At 52.4% G+C, this 21175-nt stretch overlaps 1 protein-coding gene across 4 annotated transcripts; it reads left to right on the top strand.

The window, feature by feature from the left end:
- Window positions 1-428: 428 nt before the first annotated feature.
- SKIDA1 (SKI/DACH domain containing 1) lies at window positions 429-7351 on the top strand. Of its 4 annotated transcripts, none has more exons than XM_082753488.1 (2): window positions 429-448; window positions 1984-7351. In XM_082753488.1, the coding sequence occupies exon 2, from the start codon at window positions 3610-3612 to the stop codon at window positions 6229-6231; it is 2622 nt and encodes an 873-aa protein (XP_082609614.1). In that variant the 5' UTR covers window positions 429-448; window positions 1984-3609; the 3' UTR covers window positions 6232-7351. The 4 variants fall into 4 exon arrangements, with proteins under 4 accessions (XP_082609614.1, XP_082609613.1, XP_082609615.1 ...); XM_082753487.1 differs by lacking the exon at window positions 429-448 and adding an exon at window positions 873-1580; XM_082753489.1 differs by lacking the exon at window positions 429-448 and having other exon boundaries at window positions 1804-5635; window positions 5708-7351.
- The last annotated feature ends 13824 nt before the right edge of the window (window positions 7352-21175 follow it).

The following is a 21175-nucleotide window of genomic DNA, read 5'->3' on the forward strand; positions in this document are numbered from 1 at the left end:
CACACCGCCACGCAGGCGTCCACGCAGGCTGCGAGCGAGTAAATTAGTGCCTAACTTTGCACCTAATTGCTACCAGACACCTCGATTTTTTTTTCATTATTTTTTTATTTATTATTTTTTTTAATTTTAATCCTTTCGGCCGCCTTGCGCGTTCCCAAGCCCGGCCGTAAACGTGGCTCGCTATTGATCGCCGTTCCCCTGCGTGCGTGCAAATCCATCTGAAAGTCCCCTGCCTCGCGTGTGCGTGTGCAAGGGGCCCCCGGCGGCCCTTTATCAGGCTCTCCCCCGGCGGGCTCCAAGACGACCCCGGATGCACAACGCGTGCTGCTGGCCCGGGGAGAGCCGCCTGGTTCGCCTCGCACACAAAAACCCGCTGGAGAAGTAGAGAAACAGAGGGCTCCGGGGGAGCCGGGGAGAGGGATGCGGCTCAGAGGGTGTGCGGGTGCCTGTAAGTACGGGGGGCGGCTCGCACCGCCCGCCGCCCCTCTCCCCTTCGACCCGGAGGCTCAGGGCTGTGCCTAGCCGGGAGCGGAGCTCGGCCAAATAGCCGCTCCTGCTCCGAGGCGTTGGATAGCGCCGGAATGAAGCAGACAAAAAGGAGGCATTTTTGAAATAGTTGCCGGAGCCCGCTGCCAGCCTGTCAGCTGCAGGGACTGCGGGCGGCCCTGCCTGCGAGCCCCCGCACAGGAGCCCAAAGCACCCCAAATGCCTGCAAACGAATGGCTTTGCAGCCCAGAGGGGCTTTTTTCCCCCCCTTTTTTTTTCTTTTTTCTTTTTTTATTTTTTCTTTTTTCTTTTTATTTTTTTTAAGGGGGGGGGGGCGTTTTGTGTTTTTCTTGTTTTCTTTTTCTCTATTTTTTTCCTTTTTTTTTTTTTTTTTTTTTTTTTTACGTCTGCTGAAAAGCTTTCCCGGACTTTACTGCTCCCTCACTGTTGACTCCCTAGCCTTAACCTTAAAGCAGGGGGAGGAGAGCAGCGGGGAGGGGGGTGGTGTGTGTGTGTGTGTGCGGGGAGGGGGGGGGTGTTGGCGGCGTATAAGTACATCAGGAGGAATTTTGAAACGACCCTTATTGTCTCTCGCTCTAGAAAGACCACGGTGGTTCCTTTTTAACGGGAGCAGCTGTTTTCCCTCGCAACTTCGCTCGCAGCCCCCCGAGCACGGCTCGATGCCTCTCTCCCGAAAGGCGCACGCTGCTCCAGCCAGCTGCAGCGCCGGCTGCCCCGGCGGCTGGCATTAGCTGCGACGAGGCATTGTTCCCCGCTGCCTCTCGGGCGCGTTTCAAGGCTGAAATATCACGAGATCCACCCAGTGAAGCCTTTGCTAATTCGAGGGACGAAATGTAATTCGCTCTAGCTCCGGTTTCTCGGACGGGAAGGCTCTCCTTAGCTTCCCGAGGGGAGAAGTAGCCACCGCGGTTTCGCGCACACATGGATTAAGTTGAACAGCGGCGATTTTTTACATCTGCACGGAGAGAGCAACAGTAGTCCAGGGCTGACTTTCCTAAATCTCTGCCCTCCGAGTTAGAGGCTCCTTTCAATAGACTTCCTCAATTTCCGGATGCACTCCTCGAAATTCCCAGGTCTCTCTAGAATTCCTGCGAAACTGGGGGCTCGCCTGCATTTCGCCTTGGCATGCGAGGCTGCCTCTTTGGCAGGGCGATCTCGCTCTTTATTTTAGCTCTACCTGACGGGGTAACGCGAACTCCCCGCACCATGTTGCCAATACACGGAGTGGATATTGACATTTGGAATTGAAGCCTTTTTTTTTTTTTTCCTCCTTCCCTCTCTCTCTCTCTCTTTTTTTTTTTTTTTTTTTTTTTTGCCAAGTCCCAGAAATCTGAGATGTCTCATTAATCTCACGGATATGTCTAATTCTGGATGTGCAGCGATACATAAAAGTGCTCGTGTTTGCAGCCAGTTGAGCGCTGGATGCACGGCAGAGCTTGGTGATTTTTTCTTTTTCTTTTTCTTTTTCTTTTGCAGCGCCTAACGTGCAAACCGCGAGCATCATTTTAACGTGACAAGGAAGAGGCACGCAGCTATCGCAACATTTTTCGAAACCGTCGTGGCTGACGCTCGAATAATTTCACGTTTCTCCGAAGAGGTTAAACCTGCGTGCTGCTTCTCCGAATTGATTTTAGGGGGGCTGCTGTAAATGGAACATCAAAAAGCTGCGGCAGGGCTACCCCGAGCTGAAGATGCAAACTGCAGGGCAGGAGCATCCTAGCCCGTTGCAGAGCCGTACATTGTGTGTGCCAGCACTTTTTTGTCATTACGTAAAGCCTCTTGGAAGCACCTTGGATATTTCGCATTCTCCTTTCTCTGCTGGAAGCAATCAGCACGCAGGAATCCTGACGTGGGCTCGGGGACTATAGGGCATTCCAGCTCGTGATCCGGCGCGGTTAATTGTGAAAAGTGTATACATTTCTGGCTTATCTATGCTTTGTTATGGGTCTGACGTGAGCCCACGTCCTCCTCCTCCCCCCTCCCGCAATACTACAGGCAGGATTTCGGTTAAAAGTGGTACAGTGTCGCGGTGCGGGGACCCGCGATATCCAGGCAGCAAAATAACCTTAGTCCCCGGCTGTAAAAAGCTAATTAAGCAGAAGAGGAAAATCAAGAGAAACTCGAAAATGTAAGTATTCCCTCTCGTTAACAGCCGAGCCTTTAACTTCGGAGCTCCAGGAAGGGAAATACCAGGCTGTTCTGCACGTTTTCGCTAAGCTTCGCTTTCCGCACAATGCAGAAGAAAATACCAGCTGAAAACGGTTACGTTACCGAAGAATTTTCCATCGCCACGATCAGACTTATGTCCTTTAAAACCACGGCGCGCACAAAAGAGCACCGTTTGGCCAAAAGAGCCTGAAAATACACGAAACGATACGGGAAAAAGCGTGCAAATCCTTCGTCTGGAGCTAGCGAGGAGGAAGTCTGAGAGGTCTGAGCGTATTTGAGCTCAGATTGTTTAATAGAAAGATTTATATACTAACTGTATTATTTACTTTGGGAGGGGAGGTGGCAGTATAAGGGTATGCTAATTAGTGGGAGATTTTTTGGGGGAAGGGGTGGAATATCAATTTTTATTGCATCACCTGTCAGGAGTGTCCAATCAGCGTTGGCTTTAGGGGAATTAATTGATGAAGGTGTCTCCGGACGAGCTCACTTCACTCTGTCATTTTATTTGTAGCTAAAGCAGCGGCGGGAATAGCAGCTGCATTTCTTTTCTCTTCCTCCCTTCACATTCCATTATCATAGTTTCCAATGGAAAAGCAGGGAATGAAAGGGAACAGGTACTGATCTTCAGCAGCAACTTAGAGAAACACTTTGGCAAACCTGATTTTTAAGATTATACACCGATTGTAGTCTCACGGGCTTTTTTTTTTTTAATTTATTTTTTTTTTCTTTTTTAATTTCGTCTAAAGTTTGGCACTTCATTCACCAGGAATAACAGCCTTTGTTACATTTTATTAGCAGGATGCCTTGAGACAAATACAGCATCTGGCTGAGGATTGTGTGTGTGTGGCTTTTTCTTTTTTTTTTTTTCCTTTTTTTTTTTTTTTTTCTTCTCTCTCTCTCTCTGCAAATGCTGGGAATAATTTAATTCACGAAATGGGAGACCTGAAGTCGGGTTTTGAAGAGGTGGATGGCGTGAGGCTCGGCTACCTCATCATTAAAGGAAAGCAAATGTTTGCACTCTCCCAGGTTTTTACAGACCTGCTCAAAAACATCCCGAGAACTACCGTGCACAAGCGAATGGATCATTTAAAAGTCAAAAAGCATCACTGCGACCTGGAGGAGTTGAGGAAACTCAAAGCCATCAACTCCATCGCCTTCCACGCCGCCAAATGCACCCTGATCTCCAGAGAGGACGTGGAAGCCCTGTACACATCCTGCAAAACCGAGCGCGTCCTCAAGACGAAACGGAGGAAAATCGGCCGGGCTCTGGCCTCCAGCGACCTCCGGCCGGAGCCCGCTCCCGCCGACCCCTTCTGCGGCTTCTGGAAGGAGAACAAACTTTGGCTGGGGCTCAGCGACCCCCCCCGGCCCCTGCTGCCGCTCCGGAGGAAAGCCTTGCGGCCGGGGGCCGCCGCCTCGCTGCCGGCCTCTCACCTACCTCACATTTTTAGTAAATACACTGGCCACAGCCACCCAGACCTCGCCCGGGCGCCTTGCAAACCCCCCGCTCCCTATGAAACGGCGCCGGCGGCGGGCGGCTGCGCGCCCCTCCGCGCCCGCCCCCCTCCCTCCGCCGCCGCCGCCGTCTCCTCCGCGGCTCGGCCGCGGCTCCCGGCCGCCGGGCCCCCGCCCCTGCCCGCCCGCTGCCGCCGCCGCCGCCGCCGCCACCACCACCACGGGGCGGCCGCCGCCGTCGCCGCCGCCGTCGCCGCCGCCGCCGCCGCCGCGGGCGTGCTGGGCCCCCCCGGAGGCGCCCGGCGGCCCCTGGCAGCGCCGCGGCCCTGCCGGCCCCGCGGAGCCCCGCGGCTGCCGCTGCCGCTGCCGCCCGGCTTCGGGCCCCCGCCGCCGGGGCCGCCGGGGCCGCCGGGCGCCGCCGGCTTCGCCGAGAGCGGCAGCAGCGACTCGGAGTCCAGCTGCTGCTCCGGCCGCGCCGCCCACGACTCGGACTGCGGCTCCAGCCTGTCGAGCTCCAGCGAGGGCAGCTCGGAGGAGGAGGACGAGGAGGAGGAGGAGGAGGACGAGGAGGGCAGCGGCGGCTCGGAGTCCAGCGAGGGCAGCTCGGAGGAGGAGGAGGAGGAGGAGGAAGAGGAGGAGGAGGAGGAGGAGGAAGAGGAGGAGGAGGAGGAGGAGGACAGCACCTCGGACTCCGACTCCAGCTCGGTCTCCAGCCAGGTCTCGGTGCAGAGCATCCGCTTCAGGCGCACCAGCTTCTGCAACCCGCCCGGCGTGGTCCACGCCAACTTCTTGTACCATCTGGCCGCCGCCGCCCCCCGGCCCCCGGCCCCGGCCACGGTCCCGGCCCCGGCCCCGGCCCCGGCCCCGGCGGAGCCCGGCGGGCCGCCCGCCCTCCGCGCCGCTCCCGGCGGAGCCGAGCCCGAGCCGCCGGAGGAGTGGGGCCGCCCCGGCTGGGCTCCCGCCGGCCCGGCGCTGCTGTGCTGCTCCGGCGGCCTGGGGAGCTGCTTCGCGGAGATAAGAGCTGATAGGGTATCTGAGCTCACATTCCCACACTCTGAATTTTCCAATAATGCCAAGAGTACTGACCTAACAATTAACTGTGTTGCAAAGGGGGCCTCTTCACCTAGCCCAAAGACAAACAATGCATTTCCACAACAAAGAATACTCAGAGAGGCAAGGAAATGCCTTCAAGCAACTACTACACACTGTGCAGATAACAATACAATAGCTGCTAGGTTCTTAAATAATGATTCTTCATCAGCGGCTGCAAATTCAGAGAAAGATTCCAAAATCCCTCATTGTATTGAATTTGCCACGGATTTGCCCTCTTTACAAACTGATCCTGAGGAGGATGCTGCTTCTCCAGGGGCAGCAGCAGCTGAGCTCCAGTGCACTGATACAGGCAATAAGGCATTGCCATTCCTGCACAGCATTAAAATCAAAATAGAGGACAGCAGTGCGAACGACGAGTATGAGCCTGACCTTACAACACATAAGCTAAAGTGTGAGTGCAATGATACTAAGGATGAGTTTTACGGTGTGACTGAGAGTAATAACCAGGACGCTTTATTAACAGCCAAGGAAGATTCTGCATGCACTGAGAAAGAAACCACTTCCTTAAACCCGCTGACTCAGAGTCAGGTCCTCTCATGCACTTTAGGTACTCCAAAACCTGAGGATGGGGAGTATAAATTTGGAGCGAGGGTGAGAAAAAATTACAGGACACTGGTTTTGGGAAAGCGACCTGTACTGCAGACTCCTCCAGTCAAACCAAATTTGAAATCAGCTCGAAGCCCACGTCCTACAGGTAAAATTGAGACACATGAAGGAACACTGGATGATTTTACAGTTAACAATAGACGCAAAAGGGTAGCCAGCAATGTAGCATCAGCAGTGAAAAGGCCATTTAATTTCATGGCAAATTTTCCCTGTCCACCATCACTAATTATTGGCAATGATGGGGATTTGTTGCCAGCTTATTCCTTAAACACCACTAAGGATTCCCAACCACCTCACAAGGCCCATCCTGTATGGAAATGGCAGCTGGGCGGTTCTGCAATACCTCTTCCACCTAGCCACAAATTCAGGAAATTTAATTAATAAAATAGTTTGGAAAATATTTTCTTGAACCACCTTTAACTTTCTTACGTTTTTAAACTCTGCAGGATGGTTTGTACCAGCCCATTAATGCTATACACGCTTTTGGAATCCTGTTTTATCACATTGTGAAGACAGAAACCGGATTACTATTTTCTTTACCGTTACAACCGTGGTTTTTGTTTTGTTTTGGGTCTTTTTTATTTTTTTATTTTTTTTTTACTGTTTCATTTGTTTTTGTTTTTGGTTGGTTGGTTGGTGCTTTTTTTTTTTTACTTTTTTTTTTTTTTTTTGGGTTACATTCCACAGAGTACTTCAGGCTAAAGACTCAAGTTAAACTCAGTTATTATGGTAGAGCTGGAACACTTTACTGTTTAAATGCTAATAATGCACCAGTACCTCAATTCAACTGCTGCAAATAAATGTCAAAAGGTTGAATAATAAATATTAGAATGAGCCATTAAATTTATGCACTAGATTTCGAAAATGGAAGTCTAACTGTTAATTCAGTTAAAGTTTGTTAAGTTAAATGGTTGCACAGTAAGGGTTCACTATAATTCAATGTGGCAGCAGCCTACTTTTCGGGAGCTTTGTTTTCGGGTGTAGGGGTGTCTCTTTCTAAGAGCAGTTGCACTTACTCGTTTTTCTCCGGTTTGCAAAGGCTGGGGTCCGCCTGCGACCCCAGGACTGGGAAAAGCTGCCTCATCTGAAACCAGTAAATAAATGTGGAATTCTATTTTTGGTAAAGGGTGTCTTTTTACTTGTACAGCCACTCTTTGCATTTGGAAAGCCTTTTTTGTTTCACCCAGAGGTCTTAAATAAGGTTACTGTTACCCACTAATGTCATACTTAAGTTGTGGTCTGAACATGCCCCTTACAAACTTGCAAAGCAACTAAAATATTTGCCCGGATAGCAGTACAATTTATGGTCCAGCCCCTCACGCTGGCTGGAGGAAATAGCAAAGCAGTAAATACAACACAGAAAGTGAAACGAGAGGCCATAAGTGGCGAGAATACCCAAAATGAGAATACCATGTTATTCAGAGCTCTCTGGCACCAAAACTCAGGCATTTCTACCGTAGCACACTGCCCGGTTTTATCCTCATCTCTTGCGATTTGATTGTTGTTGTTTTTTGTTTCCATACCATCCTCTCTATGTAGCAGAAACGTTTCTACTGCACGTGACAATCAGAGGCAATTATCTATATTTGCACTTAATATCGAAATAGTCGAACAGGCAGACTTCTAGAGTCTAGCCCTCGGTGAGACATGCTGGTATAATATATTGTGATGATGGAAGCAGTAAATCAAAATTATGGAAATTTGCACTGTTGAAAAGCATGCTTTAGCTTTATTTTCAATTAAAAACACTGTTTAAAAATTCCTGATTCCATACACTTTGAATTATTGCAGAGTTACCCACGGTTTCCTCTCCGTTTGTAAGTTCACTGGTTTTATTTGGAGGAAATACGCTTCAAGAGGTTAACTGTTTCCCTCCCTCCCCCCCAGCCCCTCCGAAAGAAAGGGAAAAAAAAAAAAAAAAAAAAAAAAAAAAAGGCTGCAGGCCCGAGAGTCGAGGCAGGGCTGCTCGGGGGAAGGTCTCTGTCTCGGGGGGAGGACGGGCACAGCAACTCTGAAAACAATCTGAAAAGTTTGCAGCTTGAGAAAGGCAGTTCTAATTGAGTTGCTGAATCAGCAGAGTTTAGGATGAATAATTGCTGGTTTCTTTCTTTGGATTAGCATTTTATTTATACTAGATCATCCCCAAATTAAATTTTAAGGATTCCACTCATCGATCAATCCCGGGAGAATAATTTATCGTAAATCAAAAAGAAAAAAAAAAAAAAAAAAAAGGAAAACAAAGCAACAATGTAATGTTTACTGTGTGACTCAAAGTCAACATTTCTGATGGCAGTCCGCTGCCTGGTTTTCAGTTTTTTAATTCCTGCCTTTTGTGATGCCCTCTCCCAACCCCTCGTGTCGCTAAATATTCCGAGCGGCCACTGACTGATTTCAGCTCTGTTTACTATATCCACCGGAGTTTTCCTCTCCTTGTAAAAAGGCCCAGGCTAAGAATACCTGCAGCCAAATATATTTAGAAAGAGTAAACAATTGCCTTTCAGTGGAGTTTCCCTTCCCCCCTGCATGCACACGCACACACACACACACACTCACACGCACACACATCACTTTAAACTGCCAATTGCAAAAGGTGCATTGCATACTTAGCCGCTCTGCTGAAATTACGATGGTCGTGAAAAATCTGCTTACTGAAGTTGTTCTGAGATGAATGTTTACATTCGTGTGTTTAGAGCCGCACAGATTACAGCCTTATTTCCAGAGAACTGTAAGGACGTACCAAACGTACTGCTCAGGAAAGCCCCCAGCTCTGGTAGAAAGCCGTGTCTGCTTGACAAAGGTCTTCCCTTGACCAAAAAGAAAAAAAAAAAAAAAAAAAGAAAGAAAGAAATTAAAAAAAAAAGGAAAAAAAAAAAAAAAAAGAACCAAACGCAAAAGCTACAAAGGTGCAATATGCAAACTCGAAACCTAAAATTTCGCCTTGCCAGTTAAACAACGTATCACTTTCAAAGTAACTCTGTCCCCTGACCCTGTTTACTTCCAATTAGAGATATGCTGATTTGGCCAGGAATTGTAAATTACAGAGGTGCCTTTTCAGGTTGCCTAAATAATCCTGGAGGGGGGAGGGGGAGGAATAAGCATAAATTTATACCAAATAGGCTCTGCAGAGTTGAGGACGTGAAATATGGCGCCTGGCCCTGCCAGGGGCTGCGGAGCTCTCAGCGGAGCCCAGACCCAGCCTCGGGACCGGGACCGGGGACCCGGGGACCCGGGGCAGGCACCGGCCGGGGCCAGGGCCCTGCTGCTCCGCTGGGCTCCCCTCCACGCAGGCAACATCAAAAGGCAAGAAGTTAAACAGCCAAATAATTTTCACACGTGTACACCTCAGTTTAGTGCAAGCCACTAACAGGAGCCTTCGCGTTTTTTACTGCCGTTGGAGAAATTAGCCAGGTACAATAAGAAGCAGGGATTTAAAAAAAAAAAAAAAAAAAAAAAAAAGGGAAAGAAAGAAATGGTATTATTTAAAATTCTGGTAGTTTGGTAGCTGTTTCTGATGGCATTGTGATTATTATTGCGAGCAGAATTCATTATCATTTCGGCCTTAATACTATCAAGTCGTATCACTGAGTTATGTATAAATAACCCCTTTTCTCCTAGAAAGGTAAGTTCTCAGAAGGAGGAAAAACAACGGTGTTCCAGCGAGCCAGGTCACAACGTTGTTGTAACGCTTACAGGGGAGAAAACGCAAAATGTATTGGTAATGAATTGCCACCATTTTCCAGCTCCTGGTGTACACAAAACCCAACAGCATTTTCTAAAGGAAAAAGCAGTCTAGGGACGTGCGTGTACTTTCTGGGCCAGCCTCCATAGGTATTTGCCACGAGTCGAGCTCATTGATATATTTTCTGGGAAGATTTCTGTTACCATACTGAAGACAAAAGAAAGTTTTGGACTATGTTTAATTCTCTAGAGCATTAAAAAGGGAACACGTGTAATGCCTTCAGCAACGAGGTATATTGCCTTAAAACATGTAACTTGCAGTTTACAACAATTTACTTTTAAGAAGTGATTGTTCTATAATCTACACTTACTTGACTACAGTGGGATAATCTCTTTACTGGTTGTTTATTTAAAACACCACTACAAGCAATAATGCAAAATAGTGGTAGCTGTTGTATGAAGTTTGCTGTTCAATCATTCACTCGGTGATTTTTTACATGGTCTCTGATCCTTTTTTCCTATAACAGATTTAGTTGCCAATAAATTAAAGTTTCTGCAGAAATGAGAACAATGCTATCATGTTTTTGTTTGTTACTGTTCACACGTGTGAGTAGTTAAGACGTGGAGGTGTAAAAAAAAAGCAGCATTTTCTACACACGGTGGTGAGCCGGAGGAAAATTTCCCCTGTACGCAGCATGTTAGAGAACGTGACGTACAGATAACGTTGCTAATCGTGGTTTTTATGGTTAAGATGATTGCTGGAAGGAATATGTAATGGCTCATCCTCGGATCTCTTCGGCCAGCTCCTAGGTACAAAAGCAGGGCCGTCACAGGAACGCGAAAACTAACAGCTAGAAAAACCAGGGCCGAGGCGCTGGGCTCTACCTCGCTAAAGTCACACTCGCAGACATTATCCATGCACAAGCCTCCCCTGGTATTTCAGCCCTAGCATCGTGTTTAAGGACAGCTCGGTGTCGCGGCTCCTTGGCTGGGCGCGGGGCAGCCCAGGAGCGCTCCGAGCAATGCAGGGGGCTGCCCAGAGCTCTCGGGAAGGGACACGGGGACGTGGGGTGAACTGATTTTAGGCCTTCCACGTCGCATTTTTTTTACCGTTCTGATATAATTATTTGCCATGCCCTAGGCCCCTCTCTCTCCCTCTCTCCTTTTCACTCCGAGGCGGCCTCACAAGCCCCAGCTTTAAAAGGCCCTAGATGTTTTGCATGAAGCGCTCACAATAGGGGTTGAGGGAATTGACAGTTTCAAAAACAAGGCGCCCTGTCCTTTCCAGATGCCGAGGACCCCTCTCCCGCACCATCCCCTCGTTTGCTCCTCGCCGCTGGTGGCTTTACCCTTAGCATTGCAAATACACGGCAACAGCTGTGTTTGTAAACAGGGGGGGAGAGTTCGGCGGGAGCCGCCGCTCCCTCTCCTTTTAAAGGCTGCCTCCTCGCCTTTAAAAAAAAAAAATATATATATATATATATATATATAACAAACATGGAGGGAGAGGGAGGAAACCCAACGAGCCCAGCGGGAGAAGCGGGCCCTCGAGCGGCGGACACGGGCCTGCCCGCTCGGCGGCCGGGCTCCCGCAGGCCGCGGGCGGCGCTGAGCCGCTCTCGGGGCGGCCCCTGCGCGGCGGGCCCGGGGGACAGCGCGCCTCGGGCCGCCATCTTGCCCGGCGCCACACGGCCCGGCCCCGCTGGCACCCTCGGCGGCCCCGCCGCCCCCGGGGCTGCTCCCCGCGGCCGGGAGCGGGTGCGGGGGGACGCGGCGAGGCACCCCGCGGGCCCCCGCACTTCAAAGCGGCCTCTCGGCCCCCGCCCCGCGCCCCCCTCCGGGGCTCCGCGGCCGAAGGGCGTCCATCTTCCCCAGCCCCTCCGCCCTGCCTGCTTTGTGCGCGGGGGGCCGCGGGGTTCGCCGCCGCCGCGGCCCCCCGGGCAGAGCCGGGGAGGGGACGGGGGAGAGGGGTCGGAGCGGGGAGTGCAACAGGGCGGCTGGCTTGGTCGCGTTTAAAAAACGCAGCCGGGGCTGTAAAGCGTGTGAAATTACGCACTGGTCTCTTAAAGAGTGGCTAATTTATAGTAAATAGCCGGGGCTTTGTAAATGGCTTTATTATGTTGTTTCTTGTTAATTGTTGAGAAAATCCCCATTGTTGGGTGTGAATGGCTTTATGAGCTAACCTGGTCTCGGGTGCAATCGAGGGGCAGTAAATGGCCGCTCCGCTAATGTGGCCCGGAGCGAGGAGCCGGGGCCGGCCGCGGTGACCCCGGGGCCGGGCTGTGCCGGGCTGCCCGAGCCCCATCGCCGCGGCCGCCATCACACGGCCGCCCCGCGCCCAGCCCCGCACCTCCCTTCCCCTCGCTGCCCACCCTCACCCCGGGACCCCGCCGCCGCGGGGGGCTCCCCCAGCTCGGGGCCGAGCCCCCCGGCCCCTTGGTGGCCGTGCAGGGGCCGCTCCTCTTTGTTATCCCCCCGGCTCCCCGGCCTGGGGTGCCCCTGCCCCCGCCTCCCACCGCCGGCCGCCCGGGGGAGGGCAGGGGGAGCCGCAAGGAACTTCCCCAAAACTTCGTCCCCCCCTTAAACCCCGGGATCCCCGAGGAAAGCGGGGCGCGGGGGCAGCCCCCCGCCGCCGGGCCGTGTAGGGGCGGCACGTGGCGGCGCCTTATAAAATACAAATCGCGATGAAATGTAAATTCCAGCCCAGAAACTTATCTCGGGCTATTCTCTTTCCCGAAATCTCCCTCCCTCTGATTTCGCTATTAGGAGAAATCCCCCCTGGGTTTAGAGCACTTGTTTCACTTTTTTTTTTTTTTTTTTTTTTTTCCCCTTTTTGCTGTTGTTGTGCAGCCCACATCTGTTGGCTTCTCCTCCGCGGCTCTCCCTGCGGGGCCGAGGCCGAGCCTCCCCGGGGCAGCCCCAGCCCCAGCCCTGCCCCTCGGAGCCCGGCGATTTTCCCCCGGTGCCTTCGGGGACCGGGCTTGAATTGCGAAGGGGTCGGCTGCTCGGCTCCCTCCTTCCCGGGGCTGGCTCCCGCAGTTCTCCTCCCGGCTGCTCGGTGCTGTCGGAGCGGGCAGATAGGGCTGTACAGCCCATTTCCCTCCAAACAGGATGTTTCCATCAACCTGCATTTGGTTTTCCCCAAAGAGCAGCGGAGAGTTTAGCTGGGAAACACGTCCCGGCTAAACCCTTGCCTTCAGCTGCCACTCGGGTCACTTCACATCTTTGTATTATATTTCATCCTGTCATTCCCCTTTCTCTGCCTTCCCGGGCAAAATAAATAAACTAACAAACAACCGGAGCCTTGCAAAAGACGCGCTGGATGGCGATGCGGGTGCGGGCGGCACCTCCCGGGCGGCTCCGGGGCTCGGCTGCCGGCTCCTGGCCGCCTCGGTGCGGGGCTGTGCGGGGCTGTGCGGGATGCAGCCCCCGGGCCGGCCTTCGCAGGCTTCTTTGTGCTTTGGTGCGGGAGGGAGAGAGGGGCTGCGAGCGCTAAAAGCGCCGCGGCACGGGTGCGAACATGTGGTTTGGATTTACCCACGGTGCTTTCGCATGCCCCAAGGTTTCGGGGTAAAACCGGCCGAGACAATAGCAAAAGGAGAAATATTAAAAGCGGAGGGGAAAAAAAAAAAAAAAAAAAAAAAAAAAAAAGAAAGGAAAAGAAAAAATTAAAAAAAAAAAATAAAAAGAGGGCCGCTCGCCCTCGGAAATGCTCGTTTCCATTGAGGCGGACATGCCAGCTTGGGGACGGGTAAATAGCGATAACGTGCTATTCCGCGACCGGTTTTCCAGCCCATTTGGGAAACTTTGCCGTGCCTGCCGCGGGTGTTTGAAGCAGGGCATTATAAGCGGGAGAAGGATTTTCAGGTTGTTTCTTGCTATGACATAATCGCCCCCCGTCAAAAGCTGGCTGAGGTCGCCGGAGGGAAAAAGATGTTCGCGCTGAATGATGTGGTGGGAGGAAAGAGAGAGCGGCCTTTAATACGTGCTATAAAATAATGTCAGCTCTCCGAGCCTGTGATCTCGCAGCCTCCTTTTTATTTTAGGGGAAGTTTATGAACGGTTACCTGGGGTTTACAAATTTTGCTAGTAAAAGCTCATTCGTGCCATTATGATTTCTGTAGCCTCCTCCCGTAAAAGGGGGGCCTGTAAAAGGTATGAATTCTCCACCAGCCCTGCCATTCATCAAGCCTGGGGACGTCCGTCGCTATCTGGCCGTGGGGAGGCCGATAAACGGCGAGGCTCTCCAGATAACCGCCGCTACCTCTCGGGCTCCATCCGAGCACTCGGCCGTGTTTGTTCCGTGCCGGAAAGGGGGGGGGGCTTGAAAGCGGGGCAACTTTGGAGAACACACCTGAAAGTTGGGAATCTCGGTAGCTCCTCTCTACAACGTGTTTGCACTGCTCGTGGCACACAAGCAGGATACCCGGCACAGCAAATCCTTCGGCGGCGGCAGACTTAAAAGCGGCTGCTGCCTTTCCAGAGGCCTTCCTCCCTCCTCCTCCCTCTGTAAACACGGGCGCACAGATGCGCAGAGCCTGCCCGTGAAAATTCCAGCGCGGAGCCCGGCTCCTCCGCCAGCGCCTGCGGGGCCGCATTTGTTCCTCCCGTTTTCCGCAGGAGAGCGATGACACCGGGCTTCAGGAAAGCTCCGGAGGGGAGCCGAGAGCCGCAGCGGCTCCCAGCTCGACTCCAGCACGGATTGCGAGGGAATTTGGCTTCACCAAACCTGCGGATGCGAGGCGCCTTTCAGACGCAATTTACTGCTTGTCTTTGGTTTAGCGACGCTGATTGCGTCTGATCATTTCGAGAGACGAGCTCCATAAACATCTGATAGTTTGCAGGGGAATCAAGCGCGGTGACAATTGCGCGGAGCTGGTTTTAATTTTATCCCCAAAGTGTTTACACATCGACATATGGTAAATTTGTCTTCGCTAAGAAAGTTAAGAATCAATAGCGTTAATTGCTCTGCATAGACATGAGAGCGATTAACGTTTCTGCATCCCCACCAGCCTCAGGTTCCCGAAGATAAATGCTGCTTTGCCGAAAGAAAAGGCATTTGCGAGTGAAGGTTGCCTGGCTCTGCCCGCATAGGTGCTGGGGGGCTGCTGGCGAGCTCAGCACCCCTCGCCCCGGCTCTGCTCAGCGGTGTAAAGCAGCAGCAGCGCCCTTGCTCTGCTTTCAGCGCTCTTTTCAAATGCTTTCCCTCCCGAATACCTGCAACGATCATGCTTGAAAAACCAGCCGGCTTCTTCCCGGCAAGGGAAGCGGGTCTGTGCTAAAGGGCTGCGTCCTGCCTCTCCCCTGCTCGGCTTTTGGGGCTGCCCCGAGCCGAGGGTAGAAGGAAAATCGTGCCACGAGCCAGGTCCTGCTCGGCAGCGGGGTGCTGCAGGCACCTTAGGGTGCTCCCTGGCTTTCCTAAGGGATGTTCAGTCACCCTCAGTCGTACCAGGATGGGGTGGCAAAAACTCGGTCGTGCCGGGACTTTTTCGACCATCGAGGATCTGCTCCCAGGGAGAGCCGAAAACCACGGCTCTAACCCTAAAAACCGAGGTGCGGGAGTTAGCCACGCGTGCAAACGCCGCCGATGCATCAGTTTTTCATCGCCCCCCAAACATTGTAGGAGTAACATTTTTAATTTTCAGGTGCTGCTTTAGGAAGGTCGTGAAATCACGTAGAAACATTAGAGCTCCCCCGATCCACAGATGTCTTTGCACGTCTCTAAGTCAAACAGGTCAAATATTTTTTAAACACGCATTTACCAAGAGAGAGAGAAAAAAAAGGCATCTAAGCTGGAAACCTGTGGGGGCATAACAAAAGGAAAGAGGCCAGAAAGAAATATCCCACAGTGGATTACAAGGTTATGGGACAGGTCACTATAGGAAAGTTAAACAAAAAATGAAGGGTACATTATATAAACCCCACGTAATTAAAAAATGGTTAGTTCCAATGCTGTAGTTATACCCTCAGACGTTTGTTGAGTTTGTTAATCGAGTGCCCGTGAGTTTATTGGGAATTTATTCTCTTAATATACCTTTATTTGCCCGGCGTTTGATTTTTCACATAATGAGAAAACTGACCGCAGTTAATGACTGTGTGTTTGGCGAGGACTGTCATTACTTCACACCGCAGAGGAGGTGCAGAGGAGCTGTTAGAGGTAGGGACGTAGTCTGAGAAGAAATAAACTCTGCCATACAGAGAGAGGACTCTAAGACAGTAATATATTAAATATTGCAGCGATCGATTTCAATACCCTGAGTGGACACGGGAATAAAAATTCACCCCCAAGATGAAATGATTAGGAATTCTTTGTTGGAAGGAAAAAGAAAAAAGAAAAAACCGCGTTTTTCTGCGGATCCTTTTTGTTCAGGTTAGAAGAGGGCTGGGCAAGCATCTTTAAGCTCCCAGCTCCCGATTTGGGCTATAACCCTAAAGGTTAGTCCCAACTCAATGGCGTTTCTCCCTGATATAAAGATGGGGCTTTGTCCGGATTGAAAATTAAGGATTAAACAGTGCCCGGAGCGGGGGCTCCCGGAGCCGGGGGTGCGCCTGTGGCCGCGCATCTTCCGCGCTCTGGTCGCTTGCCCAAACTCGGCATCACCCGGCCGAGCCGTGCCGAGCCGTGCCGAGCCGTGCTTGGGGCAGGGGTCGCCCCCCCGGTCGCGGCCCCGCGGAGGGGCTGCGCGCCCGTTCCGCACCCCGCAGCTGGGTTCCGCGCAGCGCCGCGCACTGGGGTGCCCCTCCGGGGGGGCCCTGGGGGAGCAGCGGGGTTTTCCCGCAGCCGAGAGCCCAGGACGGGACGGGACGGAGCTTTGGGGGAGAGGCACCGGCCCGGCCCCCCCGGCAGCCCCTTTGTGGCCAGGCCAATTAAAACGGCACACAAAGCTGTCCTCCAGCCACCCTCCGCTCACGCTCTGCCCCCAGCCCTCTCTTCCCTCCCCCCGCACCCCCCCGACCCTCCTTAGCCACGGCCCTTCTCGGCTTTAATTAATAATTAAAAGGCGGCATGGAAATTAAAGAGGGGGCAGAGGAGGGGCGAGGCGTTTCCGAGCCCCGCGGGAGCCCGCCCGGGTGCCGGGGGTAGGGGGAAAAGGTGCGGGGCAGCTGGTCTGGGGTCCCCCTGCGCCCTTCGAGCCACCTCCCTGCTCCTCCTCCTCCTCTTCCTCCTCCTCTTCCTCCTCCTCTGGGGATGCCGGGGTGGACGCTACGGGGGGCTCCGGGGCTCAGCCGGGCAGTGGCCGGGCACCCACCGGGTTTGCTCCGCTCCCGCTCGGCTGCAGGGCAGGGGAATTGCAGCCCTGGAAACGTGAACCTGTTGAGTGCCACGTCCCGAGAGAAAGGGCCGGTAGTCCCCTGCATTCCCAAACCTATGAGGTTGGGATGCCAGCGCTGGGCTCCTGGATTCACCTGTCACTGCAATCACAGCCCCTGAGCACTGACAAATATTCACAATAAAAGAGTGAAAGGGTCTCTTAAGGTTCACTGATTTGTGTGTAGAACTTTGGAAAACTGCAAATAAGCGAGAAAAATTGTCCATTCTTGTGAAGGGAAATACAAGTTTGCACTTAACCGTTCAGCGACAAAACCCAGGGACTGGCCAAAGACCCGGTGACATCCACTGTAATCTCCATAACAATTTCATTTCCTCTCTCCCCTCGCTCTCTCTTTCCTGGTTAGCAAAGGGGAAAATCTGAAGGTTTAATCCCAAAGAGGGCTTGCCATTTATTCCCGCTGCAGGGAGAAGGGGATGCTGATCCCGGCCAAAATGGAGAGGGAGGGAAGCTGTCGGGCTCTGCCCTGCAGCGGCGCTGGGAGAGGCGGGCGGGGAGCATCACGCCACAAGACACATGCGAGCCGGGGTGAAATAGAAACTGGCGCTATTAAATTTCCTTTTAAGTGTGCCTTTGGATTAGTTGTACACGGAATCCAGTAATTAAGGCCCTTCTCTTTAGTGAAATCCTTTTTCGGTTTCATATTCCAGCGTCGGGCGTGATTGCTGCATGTTGGGGAGGAAAAATAAAAGGCTAATTTTTCCTTTGAGCGCAAAAAGTTGCTGCCGCAGAAGTGCTTTTTCCCAAAGACGGCACCAAATTGTAGGGTATTAGCAATAATCACCCGGGGATCTGTTCCGTACCGTTTTAGGCCTCGGATTCTGCTGTTCCCGTCTTGCTCGGACCGGGGAAAAGCATTTCCCGATTAAATTCTGCAGTAATAGAACTTGGCAACCGGCAACAAAACCCTTGCTTAAGTGAAATGAAGAGACAAAAGGCGCTTTAAACGCCGAGGACGGGCTGCTGGGGAGCTCACGCCGCGGAGTTTAAGTGCAGCCGCCTCTCCTGCCCCGCAAGCGCTGCGGGGCCGGCTGCGGGACGGCGCAAATCCCCCCGGCCGGGCGCTGCGGGGCCGCGGGCAGGGCTGGCTGCCCCCGTCCTGCTGCCTCCCCTCCCGGGGATGCGCTTTTTGGAGCCGAGCCCCGGGATCGCTCCTCGACCAGCTCCCCCTGACCGCCTGGGGCACCCACGGCACCCGCCCGCCGCGCCACGGGGCACCCGTGGGTGCCCCACGCACTGCCCCCGGGGGTGGCACCCCGAGGGGGGCACTCCCTGAGCACCCCCTGTCCCCTTTTTGGCAGAGGGTGTCGCTTCCCACAGTGTCCCCTGCCCGGGGGCAGCTCCCACGCGTGTCCCCGGCACGGAGCCGGCTGCGGCGGGGGCTGCGTGGAGCCCTGCCCGCGGAAATAGAAATGTAACATCTCCGCAGACAAATTAATTTTTGACGGATTTATGGCACGGCTCGCTTTCAAGATATTCATTGGCTCTCGCGAGCTGTAATAAAGTCCGGGGGCAGAAGTATAAACACGCAGTGCCTGCTCTGCGGAAACCCTATAACAGTATCTGCCAGCGAAAGATCAAGACACTTTGTGCATTTTCCACAGATAATGCCCATATTCCGAGTGAGTGATCAGAGAACCCCGGTATTGTTAAGTAAAATGAGAGGAAGGCGAGTGACGTGGGAGCCGAACAATGGCATTTCTGAATCAGTTTGTTTGATTGACATTTGGGGGCTTCATGACCCGAGGGAATAGGACTCATTACCGTGAATACACCAAAACATCAACCGAGATTAGAACTCTGGATCTTTTAAAAATCCTATTTCGGTCTAAATTATAGTGGGAAAATACCAATTCTAAGAAAAAAAAAAAGAAAGAGGAAAGAAATTACTCCTTTATGCTCCTTTAATTGCTCAAAGCCCCCAAAATAGAGGAAGAAACGGCGTTAAGATTTTAGGCAGCGTTTAAGAGGAGAAAATGAACTTTGCCAACTAAAAATATTGTCGCTACCAGGAGGCTAAATACGACAAAATGTGGATTTCTGGGACCTGCGGGCGTGCGGCGAGCTGGGCTGGGAACAGGCGCATGGCGCGGGGATAACTTAATAAGAGGGATATTTGGCAGGCTGATACGAATTACTGATTAGATATCACTGCTTTTTTTTTTCCATGATGAACATTTCATATATAAAACCTTCAGGAAAAGGGCAAAGAAACGGGAGGGAAAGAAATAAAGAGGTTAAACACATCCAAAAAAAAAGTGAGGAAAAGTGTAAAAAACCCAGACAGGAGAGGGAATTGCGAGGGGGGACGTTGAATTCTGCCTGGAGGACCCGTCGGGTAGGGACAAAGTCTGCTTTTCACAAAACTGGGAGCAAACCACATCGCAGGGTGTGCGGCAGGGCAGGGAAAAACCGGTGCCAAGAGGTCCCCGGCGGAGCTGCCCGGTCGGGGCCAGGGGCGGGTAGGATTTACCCATTCCCCCAAAAATGTCCCGGGGTCCTGCAACCGAAAACACCGCTCAGGGCCAGCAGGTTCTCAATATTTGAGTGCTTTTTCCCTGTCACCTTCAGGGAAAGAAATGCAGGCAGGGCTGGTGAAGCCCCCAGCCAGCATCACGACCAAGGGGGTGCGAGGGAAGGGAAGGGAAGGGAAGGGTGCCGTGCTGGCGATTTTTGGGTCGCTTCCCAAAGCTTCTGAGCATATTCCCAACACTTCCGAGCATTTCTCAGAAGTCATCTCTTTGAACAATGGAAAATGGGACTTTTTAAAAATTATAATTATTATTTATTCGGCGACCAGGAATAGAAATAATTAGGACCTCGGCGATCTCGCCCAATAAATGCGGTGTTTCAGGTTAAAACTGAGGCTCCCCGCACCCAGATATCGTCTGTACGTGGAGACATCTTGGCTGTAATTAATGGCTTGCTTTCTTCTTATTACACTCGAGAAAAGCAGAGGTCGCGTCGCGTTGAAATTGAGATTATTTTAATTTATTTAGGCTCTTAAAAAATAAATACATAAAAAAAATCAGCCCTAATTACGGTCGGAATTACCCGGGCAAGGCAATTTAACTCGTTAGGGAGTTGGAACAAAGGCACGTTACAATAGGGGATGCCGGGCAGGGGAAGGGGATCCCTATTTTTTCCCAAAAAAATTTCCCTCCGGATCCAGTGGAAGGGAGCGGAGCCCCCCCAGACCCCCCTGTGAATTTTGGGGTGCTGCAGGGCGGAGGCCGGCACCCAGGGGGGCTGTGAGGCTGCCCCGAGGGAGGGCAGCGCCCCCGGGGGAACAAAGGGGGCGCCGGGCGAGGCGAGGCGAGGCCGCGGAGGGGCCTCCGCCGCCTTCCTCCCCCTCCTCCTCCTCCTCCTCCTCCTCCTCCGCCTCAGCCTCCGCCAAGCGCGGTCCCGCAGCGCCCCCTGCAGGCCGGCGGCGGCGCCGCAGCAGCGCCCGCGGGCGGCCGCGCCCCTTAAAGGGGCCGCTCCCTTAAGGTGGAACGCGCGGCCCCTCCGCGCCCCCCCCCCCGCCCCTCCGCAGCGCTCCGCGGGGGCTCCGCGCCCACCCTGCCCGACACCGCCGCCATCCCCAGCCGGCCGGGGACCGGCCCTTCTTCGAGAGGTGGTCCCCCGGTTGGGTGCCGCTGCTCGTCCCTGGAGCCCAGCAAATAAGGTTAATTAAAAAAAATAAATATTATTAATAAAAAAAAAAATAGAGTTTTTTTTTTCCCCCTTCTACAGCATTTTCCGGGCGCAAAGCAGCGGCGGTGACCACACGGCCTTCCCACCCCTTCTCCCCGCAAAAATAAAGCCGATCTCGGTCCTTGCTCCGAAAATTCAGCGCCAACATTTCTGACGTTCAGCCACCGGGATTTTGATTTTATTATTTTTGTATATTTTTTGTTGGAAGATGACGGAGTTAAACCCGCACAGGCCGCTAGGCACGCCAAGGTTCCCCTCTCCTGTTTTTTTTTTTTTTTTTCATCGGCGATTTGCGAGCGCCGCGCTTCGGCCCCCTGGCGGGGCAGCCCCCGCGCCCCTCCGAGCCGAAATAACTCCAGTTAAATAATCCCAAAACCGGGGCCCTTTGGTGTGTCCACCCCTCTTCCCGAGCAGCACACCCGAGGGGTGAGGGCTGGGCGATGTTCCCTTCGGTGTTTTATTTTATTTTATTTTATTTTATTTTATTTTATTTTATTTTATTTTATTTTATTTTATTTTATTTTATTTTATTTTATTTTATTTTATTTTATTTTATTTTATTGATATATTTCTTATTTTTATTTATATATATATATATATATATTTTTTTTTTTTCCCCC

The sequence above is a fragment of the Aythya marila genome (assembly GCF_965140915.1).
Source record: "Aythya marila genome assembly, chromosome: 2".
Taxonomy (NCBI): domain Eukaryota; kingdom Metazoa; phylum Chordata; class Aves; order Anseriformes; family Anatidae; genus Aythya; species Aythya marila.

Coding starts and splice junctions, on each gene's coding strand:
- SKIDA1 (XM_082753488.1), top strand. CDS start 3,610: ATGGGAGACCTGAAGTCGGGTTTTGAAGAGGTGGATGGCGTGAGGCTC.